This window comes from Sceloporus occidentalis, unplaced genomic scaffold (assembly GCF_023333645.1).
Source record: "Sceloporus occidentalis isolate IW3139 unplaced genomic scaffold, rSceOcc1.0.p SCAF_41, whole genome shotgun sequence".
In the NCBI taxonomy this organism is placed as follows: domain Eukaryota; kingdom Metazoa; phylum Chordata; class Lepidosauria; order Squamata; family Phrynosomatidae; genus Sceloporus; species Sceloporus occidentalis.
The window spans coordinates 6479094-6491867 of NW_028317021.1; the positions used below are offsets into that span (position 1 = coordinate 6479094).

Here is a 12774-nt window from a genome sequence, read left to right on the forward strand (position 1 = left end):
CTGGAACTGAGCTCCGAAATGGAGGCGGGCCCAGGGCAGCTCTGTCAATATTGCCAAGATACCTTACAGTACTTTCCTTGTTTGAATTTATCAGGAAAGGTGGGGCTTTCAATTGCCCATTTTTTCCAGAACTCCTCACTCGGCCCTTTACCCATTCACCACCATGGCTTGAAACCCTTTTGAAATAAAAAAAGTCCCTTTAAAAGCAAGTCTCCAAAGCCCTGAGGCTATCTTTTGAACAGGGTGTATTCCTCCCCAGCCTACCCCCCAATGCATTTTTAATAGAATAGAAGGTATCTTTATATACTGGCAGACTCCAGTAGCACACTCTCCCAGTTTTGCAGGGACAGTCTCCTTAATCCTCTGCCATTCCACTTTCTTGGCCGCTTTTAAAATGTCCTGTTTTTTCTCTCTTCTTCCCATCATCCCCAGTCTATTTTAGTTGCTACAAACCAAGTTTGCAGAGTCTGTACTTGGCAGAAGACAAAAGGAGAGGGCACAGTTTTGCCCATCCTAAACTCCGTAGAGGGTTTCTCTGCTTTAAATAGTTTAGGATGTGCTTCCTCCTAAACTTTTGCCTTCTTGTCGCCTGGCCACATCCTTTATTTGCTGCAGTTTTCAGCTGGAAAATGTTGGAGGGTATGCGGTTGTACTTGGCCCAGTCTGTTTGGTTACCTAAAAGGCCAGAAAGTATCACTGACCCAGTCCCCACTGAGCAAATGCAATGTTGATCTACAACTTTTGTAACTCCTGTGCACACTGGAAGGAAATGGAAAGCTGAGTTGGGTCCCTTGATTTCTCCTGTTGACCTGCTAGAGATTAGCTTTAGTGGAGCAGGATTTTTGAACTAAGCACTTAGGTATAATCTTTTGAACCCAGAGAGAAATCCTGTTGTACTCAAAGCTGGTGGGATGTGTTGGTCACCTTTTCTTAGGTTAATGTACTGTACTTTAAAAAGTTTCTACAAGATTGATTGAACTTTGTTAAACATTTAAGGAAAAAAAGGCCCACAAGTTCTGTAAAAGAGCCACTAAAAAGGAAAATACAGAAATTGTATAACAAATTTGGCTTGATGTCTCCGTTTATTGTGTTCAGCATTTTGATGTCAGAACTGGTATCTGCTAAAATCTGCGCATCTCATACTGAATGGAACCAACATGCTGTTCTCATGTGGCATCATAGAAAAAGTAACGCTGGCCTGCAGAAAGTGAAACAGTTCAAAAAATAATCCTTTATAACACAATTCCACCTCTCAGCTTGTCTGACTTTGGCGGCCAAGCCGGGTCAGGCCTGGTTTGTACTTGGAGGGGAGACAACCAGGTAATACCAGAAATCCCCAAGTAAGGTAGGAGACAAAGCTTGTACCCAGTGGCATTGAAACCCAAGCAAAATGCATTGCCCACTGCTAGGAGACATAAACTTCATCCAACAAAATGGTCAAGTTTTGCCATTTCAGACTGTTTTATTTATTTGCTACATTTGTATCTGTCACATTGTCCAAGGAACTTGGGCACAGTCTCCATTTTAATCCTCACAACAACCCTGTGAGGTAGGCTGGGCTGGGCACTAGTGAGCGGTCCAGGGTCATCCAGTGACCATGACTTGAGTTAGGGATTTGAGCCTCCAAGTCCCAGCCCCAGAACCAGTGACACCATCCTAGCTCTCAGAGGCTTGGGCAGTGTGCGTACCACATTTCACTTTTCTCTTGTGGTTGTACCAATACAAGTTAACTTAACCCTATCCATTAAGACTCACTCATCCGCACGCCCCAGAAAACTGATCCACATGATCCAGCCCTGATGCACGCAAGGCATAGAATGGCGCTGATTCCTTCTGCGAACACTGCAGCCTTGCTCTTTTACATGGGAAGCCATCCCACCACCTGTCCAACTGCGTGACAGCAAGAGACGTTCCAAGCTCTTGTCAGTGTCTTTCATTGCGAAATTGAAAGCCCAGCATTCCTCAGGGAAAAGACCCCCAAACTACTGTGAGAGATTGGATACAACGTCAGCTTGCAAAAGGGGAAGGAGCGTTTCAAAGTTGGATTGCCTCCTTTTCTGACTGAGTGGACCTTGCATCCAAAAGGGGATTACTTTATGGTCTGGAAAAGATGGAACACCTCCTCAGCCCCATGTGAGAGAAAAGGGACAGAGGGTAAAAGGCACGCAGCCACTTCTATTTTTACATTCCATGGTAGTTGAGATCAGTGCAAAAGCAGGAACTGAGAGGTTATAAGATGCACACTGCATCCTTTCTAGTCCAGCCTCAAACAGGACTCCATCTGCTGTATTTTAACCTGTTGTACACCGCTTTGATTGCCTGGCAAAAAGCGGGATAGAAATAAAATGTTTATATATTTTATTATTATCTCCCTCTTCAGAGGTCTGTTTGGCTGCCTTGGCTAATAGTTGCCAGTATACTTCCCTCATCCTTTCGAAAAGCCATTTTCTTTATAGTTGTTTTCTAACACACTGGCAACTTCCACAGATCAATTCTGCCTTTTCTCTTTCTCATCCATCCTGAACGGATTATTTGTTTTATTGGGTGACTCCCCCCCCCCCCAAACAACTCACTTGCAAATGAAAGAGAAACGTTACCCAATGAGGAGGAATCTCTTTGAGCATATTCTCTCTCAAGTTGAAACAACTGCCAACCATCTTCATATATTTCAGAATTGAGTGGGGCTTCTTGGCAGGGCCAATGGTCATCCCATGGTAGCCTGAAGACCACCTCCAAAAATCCTGAGCATTCCCCTTCATTGACAGCTTTCTGAGAACACTAACCAATGTGAAAAAGAAACTTTGGCCTCATACAGACTGCCAAAATAAAGCTGCTTTGGGACACTTTGGTGGTATGCTGTTTAAATGTTGCATGCATCCTAAAAGTCTGGAAGCTGCACCAAAGCTGTGCTTGAGTCTTTAGGACTGGATCGTGGCTTTGGTGTGTGGCTTCCGGACTCTTAGGACGCATGCAACATTTAAACAGCATACTTCCAAAGTGTCCAGAAGCAGCTTTATTTTGGCCTGTCTGTATGGGGCCTTAGATAACTGCAGCCTTGCAACACTGTCCATTCTAGTTACTAGAGCCCTGAATCCCAAAATCTACATGGGTGATCCCTTTATTGGGCCAGCAAGAAAGGGTGGCAATAATAATAATAATAATAATAATAATAATACATTTACATAAGTTTTTGAAGCTTACTGCCTTCTTCCTCGGGCAAAGATGGTACAGAAATCATGCAGGGGATTCTTGTCATCCCAGGTTGCAGGTCCGTACCCTCTTAGCAATACTACAGAGGAGACACCTCTTCAAAAAAAAAAAAAAGACAGAGGGAATAAAGCCAATAGAAGTTTCACTTCTCCATTGTGGTCACAAGTCAAAAAGTCGCTTCCTTTGAGATGTGGTCCTTACAAGCCCACAGTTCCTCTTCTGCGGTTCAAAAAGGAGGGCAAGAGGGAAGCATAAAGAGAGCAAATCTGTCAAGATTCTCTACCTTGAAGGGGCTGCAACTGGCAAGCTCAGCTGGTACCTTGTGCTGTCCAAATACTACAAAATCCACTAACCCATCTGGGGAGGCTGCATAAGGAAAGCCTGTGCCCTCTTGCCCATAGCCCAGCCTTCTGCTTTCTCTGCCCCCAACAGTCAACAATGCCCCACACAACTGGAGGCCCCTACCAAGTCTTCTCCTGCAGCCCTTGCCTTGCCTTTCCCAGTGCTCTGGAAAGTATTGATCCGCTATGCTTCTTTGCTGTGCCCAGAAAAAGCCTGCCTTCCCTGGCTGCTTCTCAGCTGGGTTCATGCCTGACTACTACAAAGGGCGAGGGAGCCAACCAATGGAACAAGCTCCGTTCAAAGGCCAGGCGAGAGCAAGTCAGAAGCCGAGTGATCTCTTGTGTGTAGCAGTTCTTGGAAGACACCAAAAGCTAAGACTCCGGTCTACAGGCCCATTCCCAAAAAATTTAAAAGAGCCAATCTTCTTCTCTCCTATTTTATCCCCAGAACCCCCCTGTGAAGTAGAGCAGAGAGAGAGAGTGACTCCTAAGGTCACCCATTGAGCTTTCTGGTTAACTGCAGATTTGAAACTTGGCCTCCACCATGTCTGATGTTCTAACCACTGCGCCACACAGCAGCTCCCCGTTACTAAGAACAAAATAGCACCATTAATTTCCCAATGAAGTAGGCTATGGGAGAGCTGCGCAGCCCATCGTGTGCCCTTGGGGCAAACTGCTCCTTCTCGGACTCAATTTCTCTCCTGTAAAACAGGAACAATAAGTATGAGTCTACCACGCAAGAGTAAAGATACTTGACAGCAAATGGTAAATAGGGATGATGGTGGGATACAAGATAAGATGAAGTTTTGGAGAAGAGAAGGGAAGTGCAGAGCTTTTTCAAACTGCCGTTTTCACAAAAATTCACACAATAAAAAATAATTTTGCAGCGAATGTGTTCCAACTGTAACTCCTTGTAAAGCTACAGAGTAGGAGCAATACGTGCACTTTCCTTTGGAGGCCTGGAACACAGCTAAAACATAGCTGAGTCTGAATGGATGTCCCTCCAAGATCAGGGGCAAGGGGCTTCACAAGTGACTATTAAGGCCATTTACAACTGTAGTGTAGATATACCTTGAAACCCCACAAAACTAGCTCTGTTCAAAAGGTGACACTGAATGGAAGCTGCCGGGAAGAATGTCTCCAGTTGTGCCTCTCTGGGCCTGCCAACTGTGCTTGTTGTACCATGGACCATTTCAGACAAAAGTAAGCAACTGTGACAAGCAATTTTCCATTTCGATCCTGCCACCATTTCAGAACCAGAATGGGGGGGGGGGGGCAAGTGTTGCTGCTTTCCTTCAGAACTCTGGCAATCAGGACAAGGCGAATTGATTGAGTTGGGGAGATCTTAGTTCCCCCATCAAACATAGTACATGTGTGGGATTTTTTCCCTCCTAACAGGCAGAAAATGCTACAGAGTACCTGAGTGCTGACCTTGCGGGGTTTGGGGGATTGCCAGAAACCAGCAGGCAGCTTCTTCCGCTGTGAATCTGTTGCCAGCACAAGGAAAGAACCTACTAAACAAATCAGTGCAGCCAGCAGTGGCACGAGGAACGATGCATTGGCACCCAGCTCAGGGTTTTGTTTTGGTTTTGGTCTCTACTGGATAGTGCTGGTTGTGATTGTTTTTAAAGACAGGTCCATTTTCTTTTTAACAAGCTTAAGGCCCATCATTATAATTTAAAAGGTGGCATTTTCCAGGGGAAAAAAGAAGGCATTTCTCATTGAGGAAGTGTTCAGCTAAAGATAACTAAGACCTAAGAGAGACTGGCTTGATTCTTCAAGTCAACAGGAAGGTATGAGCTGGCACCCGTGGTGGTTTTTCCCAAGAACTGGCCAGGAGGCTGGTATGATGTGCGTTGCTCCTGGAAAGTGGGAAGCCAGAGTTTCCAGCCATTGAGGTTTAGTCACAGCAGCTGGGCTCACGCTCAGCCTGGCTCTGGCCTGGCTCAGTGCTTCCAAGGGCACTTCCCCAACCAAAGTGTCAGCTCAAAGACTGCTGTCCTTTTGCCCCTCCAGCCACTCTCTTCGCAGTTCAAGTATCTCCCTGCCGTACCAGTTATGGAGTTTGGAAAAACAGGTTGTGCTTGGATACACTGGGCCATCCAAACCAGGGCCTTCAGTGCCACAAGAATTGCCTGAGAGTGCCCGTCTCCGAGGGGGCAAAGGGGGAGGTTTGAGCCCGCCATCGTAGCTGTTCTCCCCAAAAGTCCCTATGCTCCAGGGTTCTGTTGGGGGGTATCCTGCTGGAAGACTGGCTGGGCCTTCGGAATTATTCCAGAGTGCACAGCCATTTTCTTTCACCGGCACACAAAGCGGGACCGTCGGCTTCTCTTGGGCCAAGTCCTGCCCTAAGGCCAACAGGTCTAAATTTGGCACTGTTTTGTTTTTCCGGTAAAGGGGCACCCTCCTCTGGACCCGGTGGTAGCCAGAGAGATTCCTCTGCATCTCTTCCAGCTGCTTCTCCAGTTCTCTCACCACGAGACGCAGGTAGCTGAAGCTGGCCCGCGACAGTGACTTGACCCAGGCCTCCATGGCGGCCTGGCTCTCAGCCGCCAGGATATAGGTGCGGGACTTGGCGCAGTCAAACTTGATGGCAAAGGCAAATTCCTCGGTGGATTCACACAGCTCCACCGTACAGCCCTCCAGGATGATGACCCCCACCGGCTCCCGGCTCTCCCGGTCTTCGAAATAGAAAAGCATATTCCCCTTCAGCACAAACCAGCGACGGTGGTAGGCCGTATTCCGCTCCCCCTTCTTGTAGAGGAAGCCAGCATTGTCAGTGGGGGAGTCGCATGTGGCATAGAAGGCCAAGCTCCTCTCGTTCAGCTTCATGTTTACTGAAACTTCAAAATTAAAACAGAGAGAGAGAGAGAGAAGTGAGTTCCCAAAGCCATCGCAAATGAGAAACCAAACCAATAGAGAAGGAACACATCTAGGAATCTTGGTCAGAAGATGGCTGCCATGCTGATCTCTCTCATAGGGCACCAAAATGGCTGCTCCTCCTGTACCCTGCCTTCTACACCAGCTGGGAAGTGTCTAGTTTCCTAAGTCAACCTCAGAAAAGTTATCCCCTGGCTTTGCTTCCAGAACATTTGCCTCCCTGGATTCTTCACAACCCATTTATTACCAAATCGTATGGCAAATAGTTCCAGAGCTCAGGTGAGCTTTCAAGAGCAAAGGAAGAACAGGACTGGCATGACATCCCAGCTCTCTGCCCAAATTCGACAGAGTGCAACTAAAAGATCTTCAGGTAAGTGTGGTCTGCTCAACAGCTTAGATCTAAAGGCAAGCTTCCCCAGCCCTCCTCTGACACGTTGGAGTGCAAGTCCCATCACCCCAGTCAACATGGTCAATGCTAGCTTGGTTCAGCATTAGATCCAAGATAGCGTGCTACTGAAGTCAGTAACTCCTCCAGTAGCAAGAGTTCAGAGATGTAAAACTGGCAAAAAGTCCCCCCATTTCTCCCTGCCCTCCCCCACAGTAATTTTTTGGGGAGAGCACTGAAATATATGAAATATTTATTTTCCTATCAAACCTAAACAAATGTAACTGTTTTAGCAACAGAAAATCTGTTGCAACATGGCATGCAGTAAGGTCTGAAATTGTACTTTATTGCTGTTGTGTACCTTCAAGTCATTTTTGACCCATGGTGACCCTAAGGAGTTTTCTTGGCAAGTTTCTTCTTGTGAACATGGCCAGCACCCAAATATGTGCAAAAATGTATCTTGGATGTGAGTGCTGTACATATGTAGGTATGTCTACATACCCAGAAAGTGTCATTCTCTACTTCTGTAGACTGTCTTACATACACATTTTTTTACTGGCATTTTGCGTCAGTAAAAAGCTTTCTGCTCCTTCAAAAGAAAAAGATTTCATTAGAGTTAACCTTCCCTCATGTTGCCAATCCCCATCCGTACTGGGAAAACTGAAAAATTGTTCTTTAAGGGGGGGGACCCAAACCATAGGCCTTCGCTTGTCTAGGAGGAGTATAATAACAAAACAGAATAGAGAAGAAACCTAAAATGGAGTACCACTTCCGCCTTGGGGTTCACACTGTATAGCCTGACATTATGCAGCACCTTCCATATTGTTGCTGTCAGCCCATCTTTTTACATATTAGACTAGCCAGGTTTTCTTTTCTTCTTTCGTATTGGGTCCAGAAGGAAAGATGAGAAGGTGGCAGCCACAGCAAGAACCTCCTGCCATCTCTTCTGTTTGGATTTTCAAAGCTGGCAGCAAAGTTTAATTTGGCTACCAAGCCCTTGCTGTTTTGACACACTAAGGCGTGGGAGGGTGAGGAAAACCTGCCAGTTAAAAACTAGGCCATTGGGAAGAGCGTGGGCTTGGAGCAGGAGGACTGGCGGAAATCCACTGCAGAGTAAATAGATACTTGTGGCCAGAAGCTTTTGCCCCGTATGTGTTAGACAACAACTTCCATCAGTCCCAGTGAGCCAGTAGGATGATGGGAGCTATAATCTTAGGAAAACCTTCAGTGAACAATCATAATTCAGAGCTGCAGATCTCCACACTGTGGAATCCCCAACAAGCCCTCAAAGGGGATGCAAACTGAAAAACTAAGAGACTGTACAGACAGGCCAAATAAAGCTGCTTTGGGTCACTTTGGAGGTATGCTGTTTAAATTATGTATGCGTCCTAAGAAGCCAGAAGCTGCACCAAAGTCACGCTCCAGTCCTAAGAACTAGAGCGCAGCTTTGGCACAGCTTCTGGCCTCTTAAGATGTGTGTTTCAGTTAAACAGCATACCTCCAAAGTGACCCGAAGCACCTTTATTTTGGCCTGTCTGTATGGGCTCTTAGGCTCCTTGAACCCAGCACCCAAAGCACTTCCATAAACCAAGGCACAGATGACCATGGCACCTCCAGCCCAGTGCAGGCTGGCCTTGCAAGTCCCACAATGCACCAGCACATTACTTAGGTTCTACAATATGTGCAAACACATAGACTGCTATTCCTGGCTCTGGTTGGGTTTTTTAAATCTACAAAGCTCTTCTAGGCCTTGAAACTTTGGCAAGGGAATGTGGCTTCATCCAAAAACAAGACACCCCTCCAAAAAAACAAAACAAAACCCTAACAATATCCAAACCTGGTAGCGTCAAAGAAATGCCAGTGCTGCCCCCCTGCCGCCTCCATTTTGTCCACCAAGCAACCCCTCCTGTCCACTGACAGCTTCAAGGAAAATCTCTCTTGCTAGTGACTCCTGTTCACAGGATTGTAAAAAGGAGGCAAAGAAAAAACCTTGCAAACCTCTTCACTTCCTCTCATCTAACCTTAGCAGCTTTGCAAACGTTCTTTTTTCCAAGGAACCCCCCCCCCGGCCAAAAAAAAAAAATGGATTTGGCCACTCAGGATTTGGCTACTCTGGGCAAACAACTCCTCCAGCCTTTCTTAGGTTGAGTAATTCTCCCCCGGCCGTCTCTTTCAGGGACCAATTCCTCAAGGCTTGGCAAAAAGTCTGTTTACCCATCCCATTGTTTTTGGGAGGCAGGCACTGTTTCATGATCCTTGGAGACAAAGTTGTGTCTTCGAGGCACGCAGCGAGGACACAGCAGAAGGCTGACACTTTGGCCCCTAGAGAATCACAAGGAGGACAGGACCCTTGAACACACAGGCAACGAAAGCCTGGGATAGAAATAAGAAAACAAGGGGGTCCAAGGCTTACAGTTGCGGGCCAGACTTTACGCCTGCAGGACTAACCTGGCTGTTTTCCTGGAATCCTAAATCCTAAAACCAAGGCTGGATGAAAAAGATAGGGAGTTAGAATGAGGAGTCTGGAACCAAGGAACTGGTTCTGAGCACATTTTGCAGTCCTTCCACCCCATCCCTTGCCCTCTGCTGGATAGCTTAGCTACTTTATTAAAACAATTGTCTTTTAAATATATATTTGAGTCATGTCCCACCTTCCTCAATATGAGACCCCAGGCGGCTGACAACAAAGGTTAAAACAGAACACAGCAAAAACTATTTGTCATACAAAAGTTTTTTTAAAAAGCCATGATAGAAGCAGTTGTGTTAAAACCCCTAATTTAAAGCAGTCTAGATGCACCTCTCTGGCCTTACTTACATCATGCATTCTCAGGTCAGTGTGCCATAAGATCAGCTTAAGCAATATACAAATGTAAACAGTAAGAAATTATTTCAAGGAGCTGAAAGTATCTGAAACCACTTGCCAGGTTAATGCTGAGGGCCCTTGGTATCCGCTGGGGTTTGGTTTCAGGACCCCCGGAGGATGCCAAAATCCATGGAAGCCCAAGGCCCTTTAGGTACACCGGTGTCAGCAGCTCCCTTAGCATGCCCAGAACAACCAGAAGGATGCATTTATTTATTTCCCTGTGTTTCTCCCAAACATTCTGTTCCCAGAATGACCCTATTTACTACCAGGAGTGCTAAGAAAGATTGCGAGAGCCCAGAAGCCTCTGTAGCGGAGAACAGATTCATGGAAGGTAGGGACTTTGAAGGAGGGAGCTGTTGCTTTTGAGAATTTGCCACTGAATGGGCCTTTTAGCTCGGGGGGGGGGGGAGACTTTTTGGGACTGAAATTCCCAGAATCCCCCAGCCAGGATGGCCACGCTTCCCCACACTTTGGTGTCAGCCCATTCCAACGGGTTGCAGATTCGGTCCCTCCAGAAAGAGCAGTAACCTGTTACTCAGGCTGCATCCACACTGGAGAAATAACCTGGTTTGGCACCGCTTTAGCTGCCCTGGCTCAAGGCTATGGAATTCTGGGAGTTGGAGTTTGTTGTGGGGCCAGCGAAAGCCCTCTCTCTCCTCTGATGCTTTAGTCTTGGGCATTTGATTCTAAGGTAGTCTGCCCCTCCTTTACATGGGAGCTCTGTTTTGCGATTTAATAGTCCTCTCCCCCAGCTTTGGTCATGGAAGCCATCTAAGACCATACTCTTAGCACTTTGTTTCATCTACTCAACAGTCCATATAGTTCATGTCCTGGTGACTTCCTGACTAGACTACTGCAATGCCCTCATTGTGGGGCTGCCCTTGACAATAGCTCAGAAACTGCAGCTCATGCGCGAGGTCAGCTTGCTGACTGAAACACTGAGCAGAAATCATGGAAAGGTTGGTCTTCAAGGAAACACACTGGTTGGCAATACGCCTCTGGTAAGGTGCTGGTACTGTAATAACATTGAAAGGCTTGGGTTAGGCCCTGGATATTTGAAAGAGCATCTCTTTTCTATCTATGCCTGGCCAAGTGTTGAAATCCATGGGAGGGAGCCTCCTCTCTGTCCCACCAAGGGAGGCCAGGCATCCTGGGAGGATAGGGCTGAAGGGTCCCATTGGGCAATGCCCTCCTCTGCCCCATTGGTGCCATTGAACATTTTCAAACCGTGGATGCTTGAATCCGTGGATAGGAAATCCATGGATAAGAAATCCGTGTCTAAGAAGGGCCGACTGTATTTTTAACTGCTTAAATGAGTTGGCCCTCCGCATCTGTGGCGCTGACTTGGGCGGCTTGGATTCTTTGCGGTTTGGATCCATTCCTTAAGTCCCCTCTAGGAATCTCTTGGTCCTCCAGCACCACTAGGCCAGAGCAGCTGACCATAGAGTTGTGCTGGAGGACCTAGAAGTTCCTAGAGAGAACCCTTCTCTTTTCATGTTTTGTATTGTTTTCCAATGGGTTTTCTACTTGTTCACTGCCTGGAGTCCCTGTATTGGGTGAAGCGGCGGGATATAAGAAAATAATTAATTAATTAATAATATAATAATAATAATAATAATAATAAATTAATTAATTACTCAGTTGGCCAGTTGCTTCTCACCAAATCATGTGGCAGGGAATTCCAGAGGCTATTGATATATATGTAGATATATAGGGGTTCAAGGCAAGCAATGACACTCCCTTTCCTCTGCCCTCAGTCTCTTGGTGACCTGGGCTGCATCCACACGGGGGAGATAATCCGGTTTGAGAGCGCTTGGGCTGCTCTGGGTCCAGGCTGTGGCATTCTGAGAATTGGAGTTTGTGGGGCCACCACAAACTCCAATTCCCAGAATGCCACAGCCTGGACCCAGAGCAGCCCAAGCGCTCTCAGAACGGATTATCCCTAGTGCGGACGGAGAGGGCGAGAAAGAAACGGGGATCAAGGTGGAACCGCAGAATTCTTTGGGGGAAAAGTCCCCCTCCTCCTTCTCCTTCTCGTCCCCTGAGCATGTGCAGAGTGCCCCTTCCCTTCTGACCGGGCGATCTCACCTCTTCAGCGTCCTTGGGCCTCTCCCACCGATGGCCCCCTTCAGCGGCAGCAGCAGCAGCTCCCTTTGTCCGCTGGGGCTCCAGGGCCGGATGGGCTCCGCCCCCTTCTCCTCTGGCTCCGCCCTCCTCCCTTCCAAGAGGCAAAGAGGCTGGCCTCCTTCAGAGCGCTCCCTCCTTCCGGTTCCATTGGACGCTCCCTCTGGGCAGAGTGGCTTCAGCAGCCAGAGCAGGAGCCAAAGCACAGGCTCCAAACCCATCGCAGAGGGACTCTTGGCAGCCCTAGGCCATTTGCGGGCGTGCATGATGTGCTCGAGGGGATTTCGCCCCCTTCTTTCTGATAGAACCTCTTGCCTGGCTGGTTTGCAAGGCCCTTCCTGACAGGAGCTGCTGAAAGCAGTGACAGGGCTTGTCCATAGGGAATCATAGGAGAATGCTTTTCCATAGGGAACCATTGGGGAGTATTGGCCCATAGGGAATCATAGAATATTTCCCCATAGGGAATCATTGGGAAATACTTACATTTAATTATTTTTGTGGGTTTTTTTCGGGCTCTGTGGCCATGTTTATTCCTGACATTTTGCCAGCATCTGTGGCTGACATCTTCAGAGAATGCTGGCACAGAAGAGAGTGGAGTATATATACTGTTGGTTGAGAAGAGGTGGTTTCCATGTTGATCTGGGTCTTGGTCTGTGGTTGAATGGCAAGGCCTCAGGGGGTCTCTTTATAAGGAATGCTCCATTGTCTGCTGGGAACCCCCCCCCCCCCGACCCTGCGTGCTTTTCATTTGCATTTGCTGGGGCTTGATTTTGGTGTTTTTCAGGACCGGGAGCCAAACTTGGTTTACTTTCAGGGTTTCTTCTTTCTTGTTGAAGTTGTCCTGGCGTTTGTGGATTTCAATGGCTTCCCTGTGCATCCTGACCTGATAGTTTTGGCATGGTCTGGAATTTCAGTGTCTTCAAACAGCATTTTATGCCCAGGATGGTTTATAACATGTTCTGCCACTGCTG

The 12774-nt window shown here is 47.3% G+C and overlaps 1 protein-coding gene across 1 annotated transcript; it reads right to left on the bottom strand.

The window, feature by feature from the left end:
• Positions 1-4826: 4826 nt before the first annotated feature.
• Positions 4827-11792, bottom strand: PHETA1 (PH domain containing endocytic trafficking adaptor 1). Its single transcript, XM_089489991.1, has 2 exons — positions 11768-11792; positions 4827-6394 (listed from the first exon to the last, which is right to left on the bottom strand). The coding sequence occupies exon 2, from the start codon at positions 6381-6383 to the stop codon at positions 5538-5540; it is 846 nt and encodes a 281-aa protein (XP_089346117.1). The 5' UTR covers positions 6384-6394; positions 11768-11792; the 3' UTR covers positions 4827-5537.
• Between the last annotated feature and the right edge of the window lie 982 nt (positions 11793-12774).